The 22,576-nt window shown below is 44.0% G+C and overlaps 1 protein-coding gene across 2 annotated transcripts in view; it reads right to left on the reverse strand.

The window, feature by feature from the left end:
- The window catches only part of SFXN5 (sideroflexin 5), a 182,651-nt gene extending 160,464 nt beyond the window's left edge, over nucleotides 1–22,187 (reverse strand). Inside the window, exons 1-2 of one of the 2 annotated variants that reach the window (XM_030563309.1) lie at nucleotides 22,064–22,187; nucleotides 5,420–5,488 (exon numbers count right to left, since the gene is read on the reverse strand). In XM_030563309.1, coding sequence (XP_030419169.1) covers nucleotides 5,420–5,488; nucleotides 22,064–22,120 — 126 coding nt within the window. In that variant the 5' untranslated portion in view covers nucleotides 22,121–22,187. The remainder of the gene's footprint in view (nucleotides 1–5,419; nucleotides 5,489–22,063) is intronic. The other variant, XM_030563308.1, reaches the window with a different exon arrangement.
- Between the last annotated feature and the right edge of the window lie 389 nt (nucleotides 22,188–22,576).

The following is a 22,576-nucleotide window of genomic DNA, read 5'->3' on the forward strand; positions in this document are numbered from 1 at the left end:
ACAGAGCATAAGGGAAGACAGATAAAACATGGCCTTTCTGAATGCAACTTGACTCTTAATTCTTATTTAACTTTTGCTTTATTATAAGCTTTCTTAAATGAAGGGCCTCTCCTGCAGTGTGTTAACAGTCTGTCTAGGTTAATGTCACATGGAATAAATTAGGCTTATAAAAATATCTGCCGATCCCCATTGCTTCCTCTGATGGGGCTTAATTACATAGCAATTTAAAGTATTATTCCAATCATTTTAATCTCACACTTTTCAGAAAATAGGCATGTCGCCCACCAAGAGGTTTCACATAGTCTCAACTACAAGAATAGCTGGACCTGACCTCAGCAGTGCAATGTTTTCTGCTTATTAGGAAAGTTTGAAATTTGTTGCCGGGAAAATTATTTTGTCAGAAAGTCAGAAGTCACATGGATTAGCACATAAGAATTCCTTTGTTTTTAAGGCTTATGTGCAATGTTAACTAAGGGCTAAAGCCTAGGTTTCAGTGTGACAGATGCATTCAAAGTATTTAAAATTAGCAGATTTTGGGTAGATCAGCACAAGGCAGCATGGCCTAGTGGACTTGAACAGAGACATGCAGAGTGTGGAAAACCTGAGTTCTAATCCCAGCTCTGCCACTTGCTTTCCATCAGAGTTTACTCATTTTAAATGTAATTATATCATAATGTAATACCGATTACCTACCTCACGGTGAGGATGAGTTAATATTTGAGGCCCTCAAAAATACAAGGCACTCAATAAATATTAAGAACCTACATCAGAATCAGATTTAATCTCATAAGTTTGTAATGCATAAATGTCAACGCTGCAATAATCATCTTCATAGCAGCTTTCATTCTAACAAAGCCCCAAACTTTTCATAAACTTTACCAATGGACTATACAAAACTATGGGTCAACCTCATTCATGATGCAATTCCTTCTGGCTTTCCCATGTAGATGAATCACTTTGCTGAACATCAAAATACAGCCACCTCTGGGAGGGAATGCTGCAACTGTCTAGCAATACAATACAGTTTAGAAAAGGAAATGGAAAATATCCATCTGAAACTGCTGTGGAATTAATAATAATCTTCGCAGTTCTCATTAGAAAGCTCATTAATCCATTTCTTTCCTCTGATACTGGGCTCCTCCAAGACAAACAACAATCCTTTTGTTCCTTGCGAAGAACTCCAGGCCCGAAAGATGTAGCCATCTGTCAGCAGGAAAGGGCTTTCTACATATGGCTGTGTTCTATCTTTTACTTTTCCAGCCATTTCTAGATTTCATTCCCCATTTAAAGTATAAAACAGAACAGAATGGCTTTTTATATTTACACTCTAAATATTTCAGAGCAGTGAGTCAGACACCAATAGTGCAACAACTGCGTAGACAAACAAAGCAGATTGTACATGCTTCGGGGTTCTTTACGTGATCCTAGATATTAATATCTGTTTTACTGAGAAAGAGAGTAACCAAGAGAAAAGAGTTAATGTTGCTCCATGATGTGCTGCAGAGGGTTCATGGGAGCTTCAGTATACTCCAGTAATTCCATCCACAAAACGAGAGAGACGATTAGAGCAATTTCACTTTTTGGGAATCTGCTAAACTATCCCTGAGAGATCATCATGATATGATAGGGTTTAACTAGCATGGTTTCTGCAGAGGGAAATAATGTCTCATTAACTTATTGGAATTCTTTGAAGGTGTCAGGAATGTGGTGGATTAAGGAGAACCAGTTGACATAATTTACTTTAAAAGTTCCTAAAGGCCTTTGACAAGGTCCCTCAAAAAAGTCTACTAAAGAAGGTAAGTAATCGTGGGGTGGGGTGAGGTGGGATGGGTCAAGTTTATCACAGAGCAAAGCTGGCTAGACCGCAGAAAACAAAGAGAAGAAATGAATGGTTAATTTTAATCATGAAAAAAGGTTAACAGCCCCCCGGAAGGGGTGAGGCGGGAGGAGGTGGAAGGTTAATGGTTCCATATTAAGACCAATGTTCAATATATTTATAAACAATTTGAAAAAAAAGGGGAAAGTAGCAAGGGAAAAAAATTTGTAGCTGACACAACTACTATGTTAGTCAAGTATAGAGAAGACTAAGGCTATGTCTACACTACAGCCTATGTTGGCATAACTTACATCGCTCACCCCCCTGAGCAACATAAATTACACCGATATATACGCTCATGTGCCAGCACTAAGTCAACAGGAGAGCTCTCTCTTGTCGGCACAGAGCATCTTCACCAGACAAACTGAGCCGCTGCAGCATGGTACCCGTAAACATGCCCTAAGAAACTTCAAAGGGCCTTCACTAAGCCAGGTGACTGGGCAACAAGATGGCAGATGAAATTCAATCTTGACACATGAAAAGTAATCACATTGGAAGGAAAAATCTGAGCTCCTCATACACCTTCCAGGATTCTAAATTAATAGTGTCCGTGTTGGAAAAGGACCTAAGAGTCATTACGTACAGGTCAGTGATGACCTCTGCTCAATGCACAGCTGCAGTCAAAAAAGCCAGAAAGATGTTAGGATGGATAAGGAATGGGATGGAGAATAATACAGAGACTATTCTAATGCCATTATATAAATCCGTGACGTACTTTCACACTGTGTGCAGTATTGGTCACCGTATCTCAAAAAAGGACATTGCAGATTTAGAGGGGTTTCAGAAATAGGTAATGAGAATTATTAGAGGCATGGAAAAACTCTCAAATGAAGATTTTAGAAGTAGATTGGGATGGATTATATTAGAAAAGAGAAGAATAACTGAAGACTCAATAAAATATACAAAATAATGAAGGGTCTTAAGAAGGTAGCTTCCACAGTCTCGTGACACCAGATCAAAGGGGCATTCAAAAAATGCTAGGCAACAAACATTTTTTTCAGACAGAGCATATCTACACAGTGGAACTCACTGCCACAGGATGTCAGTGAGGCCAAGAATTTAGTCTGAGTCAAAGGGGGATTGGATATTTCTACAGCTAAGAAGACTACCCAGAGTTATAATAGTTAATGCTTTAAAAGAGCTTTGCTGCTTCAGAGTTCAAGCCTATCTCTAATTCTGAGGAGGTAGGAGGAAACCTTAATGATGGATAGGACAGGGTAGGTTTCTACTGAGCATATTTGTTTTCTCACACTCCCATTAACAAAGAAAAAAGTTCCTACTAAGAACTTCTGCATAAGGTTGATAACGTAAAGGAAATTAAACTATGAAATTCTCTGTACAGTTGAAAAAATAAAACTTTTTTGCTGCACCTCTTGGGCCCAGTTCTGATCTCATCAAAAATGGATTCATGTTTGTGTCACTTCGTTTAGTTCAAGCAAGTCACTCCCAGTTTGAGCGTTGCAGAGAATACACAGTAATGCACAGTGGAAATGTGTTTCTCCCCAGTTTGCATTACTTCACATTTATCAACCATGAATTTAATGTTAAATAATAACAGCATCAAGCCTTAATTTGTAGTAATTTTTCTATTTCCACATACGTGCTCGTGTTCTCTTTATATACCAATTTAAGTGTTAGTAAAAACCATTGAATTCACAAGCAACAGCATCTCTTTCAACCTGCTTTATCTTGCCAGTTTGATGGCCCCTTATAGACTCATAGATTTGTAGGTCAGAAGGGACCAATATGATCATTTAGTCTGACCTCCTGCACAAGGCAGGCCACAGAACCCTACCCCTCCACTTTTATAACAACCCCTAACCCAGGACTGAGTTATTGAAATCCTCAAAATTGGTTTGAAGACCTCAAGCTGCAGAGAATCCACCAGCAAGCGACCCATGCCCCACGCTGCAGGGGAAGGCGAAAAACCTCCAGGGCCCCTGCCAATCCGCCCTGGAAGAAAATTCCTTCCCGACCCCAAATATGGCGATCAGTTAAACCCTGAGCATGTGGGCAAGACTCACCAGCCAGCACCCAAGAAGGAATTCTCTGCAGTAACTCAGTTCCCATCCCATCCAACATCTCCCTGCAGACCATTGAGCAGACTTATCTGGTGATAATCCAAGATCGATTGCCCAAATTAAACTATCCTATCATAACATCCCCTCCATATTCTTATCAAGCTTTGTCTTAAAGCCAGATAAGTCTTTTGCCCCCACTACTTCCCTCAGAAGGCTGTTCCAGAACTTCACTCCCCTAGTGGTTAGAAATCTTCATCTAATTTCAAGTCTAAACTTCCTAATATCCAGTTTGTACCCATTCGTCCTCGTGCCTACATTAGTACTAAACTTAAATAATTCCTCTCCCTCCCTAACGTTAACCCCCCTGATATATTTATATAGAGCAAGCATATCCCCCCGCAGCCTTCTTTTGGCCAGGCTAAACAAGCCAAGCTCTTTGAGTCTCCTTTCATAAGGCAGGTTTTCCATTCCTCGGATCATCCTAGTAGCCCGTCTCTGGACCTGTTCCAGTTTGAATTCATCCTTCTTGAACATGGGACACCAGAACTGCACACAATATTCCAGATGGGGTCTCACCACCGCACCTTGAGACTGTAAACCTCTCTCTTGCTAGTAGGTTATTTCTTCAGACTGTGTTCCACATCAAGGACGTTGCCTTTTGAAAACTGGATTTCATATTTCATCCAAACGTGTGTTTTTATAAGTGAAGCTATAAACTTCGATTTTATGGCATGAGAACAGCAGTTCAGCTGCCAGTGCTCTGTATAATGTGCTGAAATTCAATTTACATCCATGGCTGCATTTGCCACACACAAAAAAAGTGTGAATTTTCTATCGTGTCATCCCCTAGACAGGAGCATGTAGCATTGTTTACGATTCACCAACTGAAATTTCTCTTTTGGGGAAAATAACCTTTAAGGTCAATAATTCTATGAAATATTAAATGCAAAAAAATGTTAATGTCAATCTCAATGAAAAATGTAATGCACATAAATCAGGTAAAATTAGAGTGTTTTTATAACCAAGAAAGTCACTATGTAAAAATGCCAACTTCTTACTCAGAAGATGTGCTTGCTGCCCTGTGCTTACTCAAGGTATGTCTGATGCGTAAAGGCTTGAAAAGGTATTTTGTTAGTTTGTCTGGGGGAGTTGTTCCACTTAGAAATATAAGGAATGTCAAGTCTGGACTTCCCTTTTTGCTAAAGAATCTCTGGGAGGTCTTGGGGATGTTTATTGGGAGCTCTTCTACTTTAATTGAAAGCACAGGGGAAACTGGCTCTGAATTTCATGGTTTTTGTGCAATTACAGCCTCATCCTGAATGGTAGAAAGCGCCTTCCACTCTCATTGAAGTCAAAAGGAACTGAGCATGCTTTGCACTTGACAGAATTGGACCCTCAAAACAATGCTAATGTTAGATCAGTGAACTCTCTTGCACTTAAGCATTTCTCTCTCCTTCTCTCTTTTAAACCAAATCTGTCAAATAAGCAGTATCTCAGAGATGAAACAATGTAAATACATTACCTCAGTAACAAAGAGAGTGCGGGGGTCAACAATGTCCAAGAAGTGCCTGAATCGGCCATAAAATGAAGTCTGGAGGACAAAAAGACAAAGAGTTAGACAAGATGTTCCTTTGTAAAGCAGAAAGGCATTTTATTGTTATTTCCTCTGGAGAACTATGTAGTAACTAGGAATGCTATTTACTAAAGAGCTGACAAAATGTCTCTTCCTTGTAAGCTCTCTATAGTGGACAAGGAGATCATCCAATCTAAGCTTTGAGGCTCTGAACAAGTACATAGATGCCAGATTAAAGGAAACTGTCATCAAAATGCAGTTTATTTCCACAACTGAACAGCAGAAATATTTTTCACAATTTAAGGAGGAAAAGATATTTTTAAATATCCCTCTAAAGTTTGCAACCAGAGCTCCCAATCCTGTAAAGGACCAGATGTCGGGACACTGCCACTGCTGCACCTGTCGAGTCCTTTGCAAAATCAGAGCCTAGCATACTGAAGTGCCATGCTAGCACATGAGAACCCGGATGTAAAATGGTTGTGCCCATTTTCATCATCCAAGCTGCCAGGTGTAAATTTACTAAAAATTAGAGAATTTAATTTATCTCAGGTGAATCAGAAACACAGTTAAAGTTTCTTGTTGTTTTTCCTAAAATAAGTTTTAACCTGATAGTACTGGGTGTTTTACAGAACACACACACGGCCCTTGCCTGGGAGATCTTATGCTGTACGAAGCAGTCTATAATGATTTTGCTAATTTGAAGAGCCTGATCAGTACATGTAAGGACCGAAATAGTTTTTCAGGTCTCTAAACTTGACTAATGAAGGCCAGGATGCACAAGCTTTTCCTAACCAATTGCCATTTTGGTACCGTGCTATTTTAGATGACAGCAGGCAAGTTTTAGCTGGGCATTAACTTACATTTTTCATTATCAGACACTCCTGGACCATGAATTATTAGCAGTAAATATTTATATTATGGCAGTATTCAAAGGTCCCAATGAGGATTAGAGGCCCTTGTGCCACACCAACACAAAGCATTTATAATCTAAATGACACAAACAGAAAAATCTCAAGAATGTGAATACAACATTAAAATAAATGAATTTGGTGAAGAATTGGTACAGCTTTGGTGGTTACATGTATCGGAATTCCCTCTGCATCTCTTCTGACTCACTCCAGTACAGAGGAACTCCACTAATTCTACTCGCCTCTGCAGAAAAAAAACACGATTTTCAAGGGGCACAAAGTGAATTGGACTTTGAACACTCATTACTAGTCACTTGCACTCTGCAGTGGGTGTCACTGATATTCCTGAGGGTATTCTGCACCAAAAAATTACAAATTCTGCGTCCCAAAATTAAAAATTTTGCAAAATTCTTGAGGCTCGGTGAAGGGTCTCCATATGAGGGGGTCTGAATGCCTGTGGGTTGGGCGGATGCGGGAGCAGCTCCCTGTACAAGGATCCCTCCCTCTGAAGCTGAGGAGCGATGGGTGCAGGAAGTTGGAGGGTTGTTTGCAGAACTTCCTGCAGCTGGGGGAGAAATCTGGGGTTGGGTCTGACCCAGCCCCTGATGCCAGGTAGGGGAAGGGGAAGTCCTGTCCTCCCCAGGGCAGTTGGGACTAGCAGCTGAGCCCATCCCATGGTAGGAGTCACCAGCTGTGTCTTCCCCAGTCCCACCTCCTGCCCCACAGTGATCTACCTCTCTGCTGGTTGCCCTGAGCACACGAAACATACTCCTGGGGTGGGTCACATGACCACTCTTGTGGCTTCCCTTCGCTTCCCCAGCAGAAAGTTATTTTTCTGTAGGGACGCAAAGAAATATGCGGGGACATAAATTCTGCGCAGGCACAGTATTCCTCCAGGAGTACAGTGAGAAGCACTTGTATCCAAAGAACACAGCACTTGTTGAATGATTCGGCAGCTCCTGATGCTGACAGTTGTCATGATTATGGTATATTGAAAACTGCATTAAAATTATGAGCTGGCACTTTAAACCATAAGGCAGGGGTCTCAAACTGCCGACCGGCAGGCCATCTGCAGCCCACGAGCCTCTCCAATGTGGCCTGTGGGACTCCAGCAGTTTTGGGGTCGGGTCTCTCCCTTGGCCCCACCTGGCGCCCCCGGGCGCTCCCCCCTCAGGGGCCCAGCAGCGCAGCGGAGCTGAGCAGCGTCTGCCTGCTCGCTCCACTGGCTGCCGGCGGGGCGGAGCAGGGCTGTACACCTGCATGCTGCCTCCACCCTGAGTGCTCCTGCGGCCAACGGGACGTGCGGGGATGGTGCCTGGGGGCAGAAGTACATAGATGCCCCCCCAGCCCGCCCCATCTTGGAGCCCCAGGACACACCACACCCTCAACCCCCTCCCAGAGTCTGCACCCCCATCCCTTCCCCACATACCCCCTCCCACCCCCAAACTCCCTCCCAGAGCCTGCACCCTCTCCCCACATACCCCCCTCCTGCCCCCAAACTCCCTCCCTGAGCCTGAACCCCAACCCCACACCCCCTCCTGCTCAAACTCCCGCCCAGAGCCTGCATTCCTCTCCACATCCCCCCAGCCCCCAAATTCCATCCCAGAGCCTTCACCCCAGACTCCCTCCCCCATCCAAACTCCCTCCCAGAGCCCAACCTCTTACCCCTTCTGCACCCAAACTCCTTCCCATAGCCTGCAACCCATTCCCCTACCCCAGACCTCCTCCTCCACCCAAACTCTGTGCCAGAGCCTTAGGCAGGTGGGAGTGGAATTTTTGGGGGGTGGAATTTTCAGGGGTGGGTTCTAGGTGGCATGAGTGACATTGGCGCTGCTGGTAGGATTTGAGGACAGGCACTGGCCCTAAGGTAAATTGAGTTTGAGACGCCTGCCCTAATGGGTTGTCTGGTCCTGCTTGCAGGGTAGGGAGTTCTGGAGGGAAGTATGCAATTTGTGTCCTCAGCAGTTTGCAGACAGACAGCCTACTGCAAGCCGGGTTGCCAACTAACTAATCGCACAAACCCAAACACCCTTGCCCTGCCCCTGTGCCTAGGAGCCGTGCTGGTCACTTCCCAGAGCCGCGCAGAGCCAGGGCAGGTAGGGAGCCACCAACCAGACTTGGGCCTATTTAAATCTCCTGGATTGCCTTTAATAGTCACCGTGAAATTGAGGCCAATTCCAGGAGACTCCCTGACAACCTGGGGGGTTTGACAACCCTAAGTGTAAGGGGGATGAGTTGTACCTCCCTGTTTCAGGGAGCAGAGTGCATTTTCTCTGTTTTTGGGTTCTTGTGTGTTATTCTAAGAAATAAAGTAAAGTAGTGTCATGCTGCAACTTTCTAGCACGAGTATTTTATGTTTTATCTCACTGCTCTGTTTGCATGCTGTGAAACATCCTTTGCTTTAAAGGAGATAGTCAACTACTCACCAAAGTGCACCCAATGGCAGACAGACTGAACTCCCAGCCATTCCTCCCCCCACCCCCGCTCTTAGTCAAGGAATCCAAAGAAAGAGGAAAAGAAGGATAAGGTCTAGTTGGCTCCTGAGCTTGGTCTCCACTTTCTATTTTATTCGAGGCAGGGCTGTTAGTGCCGCTGCCTATAGCTCAGGTTACCTGACACTTTATTGTAAGACCTTGTTTTCAGTTGTTCATAACTTTGCCAACCTTTAACCATTTGGACTGATGTTTTCCATGGCAGGTGTATGCCTCAGACTGATTAACAATTCAGCAGTTTTTCAGAATGAGGTTGGGGGAAAACAGGCTGTTTAACCCATGTTAAACAATTCTTTCAACAGGTTCAATGAGGAGCTCTAGCACCCTCAGGCTTTGGAGCAGGGTCTTGAAAAACGGCAGGGAGCTTGCCCTGATGTCAGGGATGTGCTTTTTGACAACCCCATGAAAGTCTGCCATATGTAGCCAAGTTATAAGCCTCTCAAAATCGCAGTTCACACATACTCGGTAGAAAGTTGTTACAAATGGACAGATAAATTCTCCAAACATTCCATCTGCCCTGGGCCTGCTCCAGCCTGGGGCCACAAGGGCTGACTAAGACTTTCTCGTGTAATTGAACGCCCCATCTGCTATGGGCTGCTGTAGTGCTAAGCACAAAAACTGAAAGCAGGGAAGGTGTTTCTTCTGTGCTCTTAATGCCCATGAGAGCTGTGTTCTTAACATAAATTGCTATAAAATGTTAAACTCTCTGGGTGGGAAAAGATCAGGTCATAGATATCACAAATTGGGCACCCAAAATTAATGGGCACGTTTGACCTTAATCTCTCTGTGCATCAGTTCCCCATCTGTAAAACAAATAACGCCACCTCACCTCAGAAGGGTGGTTTGAAGATAAATTCATTGTTTAGGAAGCACTTGGAGGCTACCATGATGAGTACCATATAAGAGCCCATGATGAAGTTAATATTTCTGTTTTCAGAGCAGGGTTTGAATAGTATGCAGCAAATAAGGCCCAGGGCCACCCACTGACCATTTAGGATAAAACAAAATATTGAATAGCTGCTCATTAAGGGAGCACCATCTATCCTGTGCACTGAATGAGACAAGAGTGCTGTGGAAAAATAGATTATGACCACGTAATTAAAGAATATTGTAAGACATACGCACGAGAGGGGCAAATTAAAGTTGCAGAGGCAACATTAATTCTAGCATTTCCTAACTGTAGAGTGCTTAGACTTTACAACGTTAACTTTATTTTAAAGTCTATACAGGTTCTTAGACACCCTCATCACCATAGTATGAGTGCTTTGCAGTAGTGGATTAACTGACACGACTAACATCTATCATGTGTGGCTCTTGCTCTCTCACACACCCATTATGTCATCCTGAAGGCTCCCACTTTGTGGTCTCCCACTTTTTCCCCTCCTTTTGGTTTTATCAAACAAAACTTTAACAAGCAATAGAGACATTCAGAAGAGCCTCAAGATTCAAACACAATCAGGGAAGGTATCTGGACCTGACCTCTCCTTTGCCTTGCAGTTTGTGTTATTTACACCTGTGCAAAGTAAGTGTGAAGTGAAATGCTATCAGATCAGACTGGTAGTGTTTTACACCCACTTTGTGAAGTTGTAATGAGGACACAATGTGCAAGACAGGAGAGAATCAAGCCCTTCGGTGCTTGCTGGTTAACATTTGTATCATCCAATACTGAGAATTGTTATGAAACATATGATTTTATTGTATAATAAAGTACAAGAGACAAAAATCCTGTGTCTACGGAAGGAGAACAGAATAGTCTCTGGTAGATTTGTTTCCCTTGCTCCAAAATGGACCCATTGGCCTATGGTCTTCATCTCCATTTGGTTCATGTAAGCAGTGAACATCCTAATGGTCAGATCCTCAGATTCTGGGGGCTTTAGGCCCATCTGTTTGTAGCTAATTCCTGTCAGAGTATCCTAACCTGAATGGTTCCTAATCTATATTTAAAATAAGGAATGAAAATGCATCAGAGCAGAGCTGCAGGCAATCCCTTCTATTGTTAAAGAATTGTGCCTTCCTATATTATTTAGAGAGAAAGGGGGCTGGGGAGCCAGAATTAAGCAGAAATTTCTGCAGTCCTTGAAGGGGGAAGCTCTCCAACTTAATGGAATTCCCAAGATCTCTAAGGAATGTCTACTGCTCTTCCTGCCTCTCCAGAGGGTAACCTCCAAGGAGTCTGGCTGCCCCTGCCTTCCGACCTGCTCCTGTGCCACAGACACCCACAATCCTGAAGAGACTCGAAAGGTCTGCACTGGGAACCAGGTAGAATTAATGCTGACACAAACATCGTTGATTCCTGGAGGCACTGCCTCGGGGCTTGCCACGGGATGAGGCCACGTACAGCCCCACCCCCAAAATGCACACATGCTTGCCGAAATCAGATGCTCTCCCTCTGACAGATGACTGATTGTTTGAATGGTTTTTCCTGAACCTTTCATTCCCTCTTCTGAATGATCTGAGGGGGATAATCCAGTCCATGTCTCCCCTGAAAAAAGGCACAGGCAATGAGAGGGCAACAGCTCTGCTGTCCTGGGCTAAGGCCCAAAACGGAGACTGAGAGCTAGTCTACACTAGAAACGCTACAGTGGCACAACTCCAATGCCTCTGGTGAAGATACTCTATGCCGATGGAGAAAGCTCTCCTGATGGCATAATAAAACCACCTCCACGAGAGGCAGTAGCTATGTCAGCAGGAGCAGTTCTCCTACCAATACAGCATTGTCCACACCAGTGCTTAAATCGGTGAAACTGATGTCACTCAGGAGGGTGGCTTATTCACACCCCTGAGAGACATAAGTTATATCGATGTAACCTGTAGTGTAGACAAGCCCTAATTCTCATGAATTTCCTATTATTTAGGGAGGTGGGTTTCCAACAAATAGGATCAGCCACAGTTTTGTGGCAATTAATCTTTCCTAATGAAGTAATGTGGGACCTATGGCTACTGGCCTGGTTTGCACACAGACGTTAATTTCAATCACCTCCCACCTCAATGCCTTGTTAAAGCTGGGGATAGTCATGTACTGCAAGTACAAGCTATGTTATTAGCAAACATTTCACTCTGCTGTCTCTAAACCACATTTCTTCAAACAAGACAACAGCACTAAACCTCATTCACTCCCACGTCCAGGCCAAGTTTTTAAAGAGCAGCTTTGTTAATCAGGCATCTGAAAAAAAAATTGTCATTGGTGAAAAACACTTCCTCCTCTCTCCTGATTCTCTCCCTCTCACACACACACTAGCTTGGCTCTCTCACAAACAACCAAAATGCTTCAAAAAATCATACTTTTTCAAAAAAATAAAACTTGGCTTTGGACACAGAAGCAACATGAGAAGCAGCATAGTGTTGGTCAGGTTAGAGGACAGGAATTCTAACTCCCAGGCCTAAGTTCTATGGCCAAAGGCTTTGGGAAAAATCACTTTATTGCTCCATGCCTCAGTTTCCCCATGTTTAATATGAAAGCAGTCCTTTTCCATGACACAGACTGTTCCGAGGCTTAATACAGTTATATTGGAAAACCGTACAGATGGAAGTTGCTACACAGTGCTGACAGTGGTCTGAAAGAAAGTCAGAGGTCTATCATCATCTGGGAGCAGCAACTTTGCTAAGACAGCACTTAAAGTGCACCCAGTCTTTAAACCAGGGTTCTCACAACAAAAATTTTGGTGGCCTCAGAATGTGGCCACCAACTCTTGCTGGTGGCCACTCTGACAAATTTTCCTACAATACTTAACTGACTTTAGGAAAAACAAATAAATATACACATATACACCTCCAAATCATTGTAACTGATTTATGTAGAGGGTTTTTGCAGACTCAATAATAAAAATAATGTACAGTTGCATGTTGTGCCCCGGCCCTGCTGCCTCCCCCATCCTCCACAGATCCCCTGCTGCCCCCTGATGCCTCCACCCTCTCCCCTATTCTTCCCATCATGCCCACAGGCCCCACTACTTCCTTCCCCCTTTTGCCCTGAGCTCCTTTCCATAGCTCCTAGAGCACTGCATGACAAGCTAAGGGATAAGTAGCCGAGAAGTTGTAGGGCATTTTGAAGATTAAAAACCAGTTTTGTTGATCTGTGGTAGTCAGAGTGTCTCAGGCATTTTTGGAAATAGAAAAGGTTCCGCCACAATTTCTAATAGAGTTATGAAGATTCTAACCAAACAGCTCCTAAACACCTTTGCTTTTAATTATACATTGACATTTAACACTGCTTACTCGCCATGCAGCGTTCACTGAATGATGCAACACTTTGCCATCACTTTTATTCACAATTAAACAAGACACTGCATCTCATAAAGAAAACAATGCCTTTTCTCAGTCATTTATTAAGGCCTCAATGCTGCAGATTTTGAGCAGCCAAAGCTCCCACTTAAGTCAAAGAGACCTTTGGCTGCATTCGGATGGCAAGTGTGGTATTAATTTGATTGGACCCATAGACATAGGCCACAGCTGGTAGTTGTATCTATTTAGTTTTGTATCTGTAAATAGGTTCAGTGGTCAAATTAGTTCCAACAACAGCACTTTTAAAATATATTGCTGGTTTTATTGTGATCAGTTTTTCAGTTTGAGCCCGAAGTATGTAAACTATCTAATACTGTTCCTCTTAATCTTCCTATCAGACTCTTCAAACATTGACATTAAAGCAAATTATTTTAACACATTTACTTGAGAGAAAGCACATCAGACATATTTTTCAAATAAATTTCCCCTAGTCTTCCCGCCACATTAAGTAAAAACTTACTTGAAATTTGGGATTGGTCATTCAAGCTGTGACACCATTTTTGCCAGTGAGAAGACCAGGCCTCTGGGAACTTTGATCAAATAATAAAATAAAATAATAATAATAATGGGGGTTGTTGATTAATCAGTGTTGCGAATGAGCTAAATGGTTACTCTAGTATCTTCGATGCAGAGTCCTTGGGAAAGTGAAGGGCCCCTTATGGAAATATGCCACTGCCCTCGTGGTAACCAATGAACAGCAGGAAAAGCCAAGAGCGAATCCTAACAACACTTTTAAAGTTATACAGTGTGAAAATGCTAGCACACAACATGGCCCAAAATAAGGGGCTCCTGCTGCCACATAAAAGCAGAGAGAAGCTTCAGGCCTGAACTATGCTACAAAATTATGACAGCCTAGCTACGCAGGTCAGGAGTGTGGTAGGGAAAAAAAACCCACCTCCCCCAGCAAACATAGCTGTGCCTTCAAAACCCCCAGTGTAGACACAATTATGTCATCAGAAGTGTGCTTCTGCTGGCATCCTTTGGGGAGGAGATGTTTTCCAGCAGAATGACTCTTGGGGGTTTACACTGCTTCTACACTAGGGGGCTCTGTCGGCATAGGCTCTGTAGTGTAGACATGGCCTCGGACTCTACATGTTCTAAGCAGGAGACATTGCTTGTGCATCAGTGTTATTCAGGCCTCACTCATTACTGCCTCTCCTCCAGCTCTCTGCAAACACACTCTCTTCCCCACTATTTTGACAGATTCCAAAACTTATAAGAGGTGGTTTGAGTTTTGTGTTTCTTTCAGATACCCATCCAATTAACTCTCGTTATGAAAACTCATTAACGGAATCTCCCCATTAACCATACACTATTCACAGCTCCACTGTGTCCTCCACTTGACTCTACTTTTTTGTCTCTTCACCACTAGATCATGTATGTTTATCGCTTCCTCCACCTCTCCCTATTTCTTACTCTCTCTGTCCCCCTTTTAATTCAAGATTCTGTCCCCTTCTTCTCTGATCCTCCAGGGGTTGCATTTGGATGATAAGATGTTGTGTCTACAGTCAACCAGAAATGGGGATGCATGGTACTTCTAGCCTTTCTGCTGCAATCCCAACAACTCATAACTCAGATGGAAGTGCAGCTCAAGTTTGAACTCTAATGTGCTGACTACACAATAGAGGCAACTTCCCCTTGTATTCTATGTTTTTTCCAGTTCCTACAGAGCAACTCCTGAAGCTCAAGAGGTCTGGAGTATATTGTACCACCTGCAGATAGGAGACGCCCACAGTGGCATCTCAAAGGAGCAGAGTGAAACTGATGAAGACAATCCTTGTCTGTTTCACTCTGTTCCTGCCAGCTCTGTTAGGGATGAACTGCCTGTGGAAGCACAGGCGTGAACCTCCTCTGCCAATCTTGCAGAGTCCATCTGCATATTCTGCAAGGAGGGAGGGATAGCGCAGAGTTAGAAATTTTATCTAATTGCGTCTGCTGCAACAGAATGATACGGGTTTGGTGTCCTTCTCCATTCTGACTGCTCTCCTAAACACTCCACAGTCGGCTGGAGAATATCTTTAACCAAAAATACAAGATGTTTCTTTTATTAATAGGATTATTTCCAAGGGCCTAAAGTTCTGGCTGGCAGATTCCTTAGGAAATGACTGCCTAGATATTTCTCCCATATTTCTACATAAGGAGTAGAGTTTAAAAAGCAAGACACTTGGAAATTTACTTGACCTTCAGTTGGCATCAGGTACCATAAGTGTGTGCATACAGCCTGTTTCCCATCTGAGTCTTTTAACAGCTGTTGTAGTAAACAGTTCACTGGAAGAAAACTGAACAAACACAAATTTGCTGTGATTAATCGAGGCTATTTTGGTACCAGTTCTCACCAGCCTGAAAGCAAGGTTTAGTTCTGAAAAGTGGCTAGGAATATTAAGTCCTCTATATAGCACAGCAGTTCATAGGGAGCAAGAGAGTACATTATAGCTTCATTTCAATTAAATCATTGTGCTGTAGGCCAGGCGAGATACAGCTGACTTCAAGATAAGTACAAGAATGAAAATACTTCTTACAGGCTCAGGAAATTCAGGAAAAGGAGAGGAGGTTAAGGCAACAATAACATTTAACTGTCACCTTAAATTTAAATGAAAGTGAAGACTGACATTTCTTAAACTATATGCACTGTAAACAAACTTGTGGGGAACTGGACAGCTGGGAGGATTGGTAGTGGAAGACAGGGCTTGCCTACCTGCAGAGCTGTACCAGTTTTACGTAAGGTATCATTTTAAAGTGATTTAATTAAAACAGTGCAGAAGGCTGAGTGGGACATGTTTCTTTTGGTTTCAGCAAGACTTATTTCAGTTTAGTTTAAATAGATTAGGACGAAGTTTGAGATAAAACAAATTATGCCATCAACCCAAAATAAGAGTGTTGAGGTGGGAAGCTGAACTAATTTAACTAAAATGGTGTAAGACAAGGCCAGATAGCCTTTCATCTCTTGCTCTCTAGTATAAATCCAGCCCAAGATGGTAGTTTTTAAACATGGGATTAACATCCTTTGGCCCTGTATACACACACACACACACACACACACACACCCAGCTACACTGTACTGCAGATACCAATTTTGCTCCACTCAGGTATGTATGTTCTGGTTCATGAAAGAATGTCACATGGGGTTTCAGAAGAAAGCCAGACTCACAGTGCTCGTTAATATTGTTGTGAAACGTATGCACAGATACTATGTAAGGAGTTATGTATGGATACTGAAAACATGTTCTTAGACACTGTATTCCAGCAGAGGTGGACAAACAGACTTCCTGACAGATAAAAGTTGTTTATTCACCAGCCTCTCTGTCACAATGTAAATTAAGCACTGTAAGCTAACACAAGGGAGTCATGTTTACATACAGAGACAAGAAGTCAACAGGGAAGAACACAGCATAGAAAGAGATACACTTATCAGGAAATACACTTCAAAGGTTTGCTGGACTCTATTTGGGGAACAAAAACAACACCCTATCCTCTGGCATCTAGGAAGTACATGAGCAATGCATTTACATTTATAAAAACAGGATCTCAACCAGCATGGCTGAAAATGCTGGCAAAAGCTTTGGGTGAGATAAACTTCATTAGACAGGAAGCTAACCTAACAGTTAAGTTTAGTCTCTAGAAAGCACATTATGATTCTGTTTTATATGTAACCTTTTGTTTCCATTACCCTTACTCAATATCTCTTGACTCTGTGATGAGTTGTTGTTTTCACTATAAATATATCTCCGTGCTGTGGTGTTAAGCAAGGAGCTGATCCTGCGTTGAATCATACAAACTGATGTGTGCACTGTTCCCTTGGGGTCAGCGGACCTGGTATTTCTGTGAGTGTTTGGAGACGAAGGGGATGGACGCTACAGGGGAATGCTTCGAAGGGACTCGGGGATTGGGGTGTGCTATTTTTACCCTGCAAGGCAAGGTAAGGGCTAGTATAGCCACCCAAGCACTCTGCTCTCAGCTAACAGGTTGGAGGTGTCAGGGAGCTGATACCCAGTTAAGAATAAGCAAGTCTCCTTCATTCTGAATGCAGAGGGGTAACAAGGTGATTCAAGTCCTGGGTACCCCAGAAGTCATCCCAGTGAGAGACTTGGCTGAGAAATTTTCACGATCCTGAGGAAAGCAGCTGAAGTGTATAGTAAATGATTCAGGGGAAATGAGACAGATTTCATCATTTACGGTTGTACCAGTGGGCATGGATAATTTCAATAAGAAGTCCTAAATGTTGTATTAAATCACTTTCTCCGGGCTCTGGGAAACAACAGGGAGAGTGAAACAATCTTATCTTACATAAACCAATCCCCACGAAATGCAAGTTTTTCTCTCCAAGGTTTTGTTCCTAGCAGGCAGCTTTTCCTTACTTTTCTCCTCAAGGACAAAGATTCTTAATATAGCTCAACTGAATTTTTCACAGCCCTTGTTTGATTCAGATCTCCTCTTAAAGGGCCACAGGATTGTTTCTAGCCATCATTTCCATGAAGAAACAAAACAATGTGATCCGAAAGTATGATTATTAGAATTTAGATAGTACCATAAGTCTCCCTGGTGTGCTATAAAACAAGTAAAGCTATAAGTGCCTTATCAATCAGATCCCTACACCAAGGATCTTCTAGACCAGTCCAAATGCAACACAGCAGTGAATGACAATAAACAAAAAATTTGGGAACCCACACTCCTTTGGTCAGCACGAGGGGGCTGCAGGGAAAGCAAGGGGAAGGAGAGGGGATTTCACTGAACAGTTGATATAAAAAGACAGTTTGCTTTTTAAGATACATTAATCCTCGGCCCCAAGGTTTATCACATTAATTTAGTCCTGGTGAAAAGTACAATTGCCCTGGAAACTGAGAGTATGTCTACACTACCAGCACACAGTGGCTGCATTGCAGCAATGCCACTATAGTGTAGACACTTGCTACAATGACAGAAAGGGTTTTTCCTTTGCTGTAGTAAATCCACCTCCCCCCCACCCCCAAGAGGCAGTTGATGATGTCTACACTGGGGCTTAGGTCAGTTTAACTACATCTCTGAGCAAAGTAGCTAGGTCAACTTAAGTTTTAGTCCTCTAACTTCACAACAGGGGATAACATGAGCAGCAGCCCACCAGCTGATGCTGAACTGGAGGAAACTCCAACACAGGCCTTGTCTATACTAGACCTTTCCTTTCCCCCTAGAATTTCCCCTTGCTGATGCAATGGAAGCACTAATGTAGACATACTGCTAGCATTTTTAACCTTCATGTCATCTATCTAGATCCACTCTAAGCAGGATTATTCGACATGGTGGTTAAAGCAATAGCATCTGGTCTGCATTCATGCTCTTACTGTTGTTCCAGTTTATGGAACTCCACTGGTTAGCAACATGAATAGGAAACACTGGGGAAAGGTCTAGTCACTTAGCAATGAGAGAAGTCTACATTCCTATTCAAAGCTCAGTCTCTGTCCAGTTGTGAAAGAACTGTTGCTGATATAGCAGGTTGTCCATTGGGACGTGGAAGAGACCCACAATCTGGACAGACATATTAAAATGTGTATGTGATTGTTAACGTCCTGCCCTACCCATTCCAGATTGATTTCCTTTTTTTTTTTTTTTTTAAACATTGTTATAAATGATGATTACTCCTTAATGAACAAAATGCTCCTGGGCCTGTGCCTGATGCCCTGCCAAGCCTGCCTAATATCATCTGTGTTGACTGTACAGTGTATCCTCCTTCTGTCCAGTTAAAAAGCTCTGTCTGGTCAATCTGAACATCCCTTGACTTACTGAGACAAGTAGGTGATTAGCACAATAAAATAGCCCCTCGCTGCACATTGTTTCTCACTGTACTTCCCCAAGTCTCCTGACTCCCTGTCCTGTGCCTTAACCACAAGCTCACTCTTCCTTCAGTAGATAGACAGGTAAGTAGTAAGGCAGGTTTGGTTCCCAAATTTTGGCACCAAGCAACTAAACTTTACATTATGTCTCTGAGTCCCCAAAAGCAGATAGGCTGCCTTAGTTCCAGGGAAGCTGCCATCTACAATTAGCAAGTCAACTGGCTGGCAACTTTGCTGTCACACTGTGATCCTGTCCAGATCTCAGCAGGATAGTGAAAACGTCTCCTTGGAAGCCTTATGGCCTTTATGACAAATTCCCAATAATCTGGTGTGGGAAGGGAGGAAGGATGGAGGAATCGCATTAACAAGCAAACTTTTGTGATTAACTTTTCGATTGTTAGCTAGAAGCACATGAATTGAAAACCAGTTCTGTCATCTTGGTCCAGTGCTTTCATGTTCACTTCACCGAAAGAAACCAACAATCATCAGAGCAGATTACATAAACTGCTACCATCCCAAAGAACTAGAGTATGTGGTTATATTTTGGGGGACAAGATTTGAGCAAGTTCTTTGTGGGCCAAGCCATGGCCAAGAATGGTCCACACAACAAAAGCCCCACAATCTCTTAATGCAGGAGCAACCAGAACACTGAACGGAATTGGGGGCCTAACAGCTCCAAAACTTGCATTTGGTTTTCAAGACTCTACATTTCATTTCAGGCCACGATCTCTGTCAGCATTAGACCTAACTCATTCTCTCTGCTTAGATATGAAAATTTTAAAAGGAAAGGCATGCTGACCAAACCAAAGTCTACTGTGCACATCTACAAGTTTCCTAACCACCAGTATTTACCTAACTCATGTAGTCTCTGGAGCAGTTACAATATCGCACACATACAGAAAAAAAGCACTTTTAGACATAAATCCTTCATTTGACAGACCATAACAGGGATCATGCAAGTAAGTAAAAAGAACAGGAGTACTTGTGGCACCTTAGAGACTAGCAAATTTAGTCTCTAAGGTGCCACAAGTACTCCTGTTCCTTTTGTGGATATAGACTAACACGGCTACTACTCTGGCCTGGTCCACACTATGCTGTTAAATCGATTTTAACAGCGTTAAATCTTTTTAACACTATACCCGTCCACACTACACTGCTCTTTATATCGATTTAAAGGGCTCTTTAAATCAATTTCTGTACTCCTATAAAACGACAGGAGTAATGCTAAAATCGATATTACTATATCGGATTAGAGTTAGTGTGGACGCAAATCAAAGTTATTGGCCTCATTATTTTACAGTAGCTACCCACAGTGCACCGCTCCAGAAATCGGCGCTAGCCTCGGACCACGGAAGCACACCACCGAATTAATGTGCCTAGTGTGGACGCACACAATCGACTTTATAATATCTGTTTTATAAAATCAGTTTAAGCTAATTCGAATTTATCCTGTAGTGTAGACGTAGCCTCTGAAGCGAGTAAGTAATTAGATTGTTAAATGGCCATTTGAGTCAATGGACAAGAGAAGCTACTTCAGAGCAGTTACAAGTAGTTATTTTAGGTGGGATCAAAATTCTTCCCTACCCTTCCTGGAGAGAATCCAGAAAACTCTGCAGAATGCTCATCATATCAGGTCTTGCCTTCACGAGGCTCCCTAAGGAAGTTTCCTCTCTTTTATGCTGACGCAGCTGCAGGTGGAACAGCTAGTGCAGGCAAGTTGTCGGCAATTTTATCATGTTTTCTAGACCCGTCTGGGCAGAGATAGCTGACATGATGATGAAGCTGCCTGTGCCCTATTGACACTACTGCTCCCACCACTGCAGTTGTGTCAGTGCTAGCGCACTGGTTGGCGATTTCCCAACTAACCTCCCTGTGCACACACAGCCCATTGCACAGCTGTGTTGAACTTCAACCCATGCAATATAAAGAAATCAACAGAACAATCACATGGAAACACGGGCAACCGTTTCAGCAAAGGAGCGTGTTTTAGTCATGTGGGAAAAACAAAACATAATTACATTCTATAATAATCCACTCCTTAACAGAAAAGCCTCACTACTGTGCATTAATGGCCTTAGACAGAGATTTGTGCATACGCGGATTTTTATTACAACCAATATTTACTTTTCTGAACTTCCTCCATATTTTAAAAAAAAAAGTATGATAAGCTGTGAAATGTGTTTCCGCCTTTCAGAATAACCTGATTCTTGTCTCTGATGCAAAAGCGAAGTCAGACACATCTCAAAGTTGTTCTCCCCTATATGAGCAGCAAAGAATCCTGTGGCACCTTATAGACTAACAGACGTTTTGGAGCATGAGCTTTCGTGGGTGAATACCCACTTGGTCGGATGCACGGATAAGGTGCCACAGGATTCTTTGCTGCTTTGACAGAGCCAGATCCGGCTACCCCTCTGCTGCTTGACTCCCCTGTATGGGACTGAAAAGCTCCTTTATGGATAATGAAATGATGAGCAGCCAAGGGGCAGCAGTGCTCAGCAGGGCAAAGCTCCCACTGCCGCATTTCCCAGGGTGTGATGCGGAGCCTGCCTGCCCCTCGCCCCTGACGACATTCGCTCACACCCAGTGCCACGGGGGTGTGCAAGCGCTGTCCCACGCACGCCGGGGCACGGGCCAAGCCCTGGCCCAGGTGCGGTGACTGCCTCGCATCTCTGCTGGCAGCTGCCCCACCGCAGCGGAGAGGCGGGTGGCGGTTTTCCTTCCCACGTGCGGCCGAGAGGCAGCACCTCTTCCAGCCCCCGCCCCGGGGCGCACATGGCCACGCAGCCCCGTCCGCGTGGACCCCAGCCCACGTGGGGGCTCGAACCCGGGCACGCTCCGCCTCCCGCAGCCACGAAGCCCGCTACAGAGCCACGGGGGGGCGGGGCGCGGCGGCAGCGAGTGACAGCACGGAGAACCAATAAGAGTGGAGGTCACCCGCCAATCAGCGCGCGGCTCGGGAGGACCCCGGCAGAGGGAGGCGGCCGTCCCCACCAGCAGCTCCTCGTCCCGGCACGGGGCGCCCCTGACAACCCTTCCCCCCACCCCCTCCTCGTCTCGGGACACCCCGATACGGCCCCGCCCCTCACGCGCACAAAATGGCGGCGGTACCTGCTCGAAGCGGGGCTTCCCCAGCTGGAAAGGGGGATACTCCGCCGGCTCCGCCATTCCCCTCACAGACCGCAAGCGCCACCACTTTAAACGGCCTCCGCCGCGCCGGGTCCGGCCCCTCGCCTCGCCGCCGCTGCTATTGGACGCGGCCAACCGCATCCCCCGCGGGGCATGCTGGGGGATGGAGTTTTTCCCCCAGAGGAGAGGCATGATGGGAAATATAGTTTTAGCGGGCAGGGAGCAAGGTCTCATGGGAAATGTAGTCTCAGCCTGGCAAAGCACGATGGGAAATGTAGTTTAGAACTAATGCATCATGGGGAATGTAGTTTGCGAAATTGAGGCAGGGGCACCTTTCTTCAAAGCCTTATCCCTCCCACTCCCATTTCAAGTAGTGAAAGGGGGATACAGCAACACACAGGTTTAGCCTGCCCGTAGATGGAGATAAAGGCAGGGCTAGACTAAAACTGACTGGTCCTATGACCCCCAGGCCTCTGCCTTGGGTCCTGTGTTTGA

Source organism: Gopherus evgoodei, chromosome 5, assembly GCF_007399415.2.
Source record: "Gopherus evgoodei ecotype Sinaloan lineage chromosome 5, rGopEvg1_v1.p, whole genome shotgun sequence".
Taxonomy (NCBI): domain Eukaryota; kingdom Metazoa; phylum Chordata; order Testudines; family Testudinidae; genus Gopherus; species Gopherus evgoodei.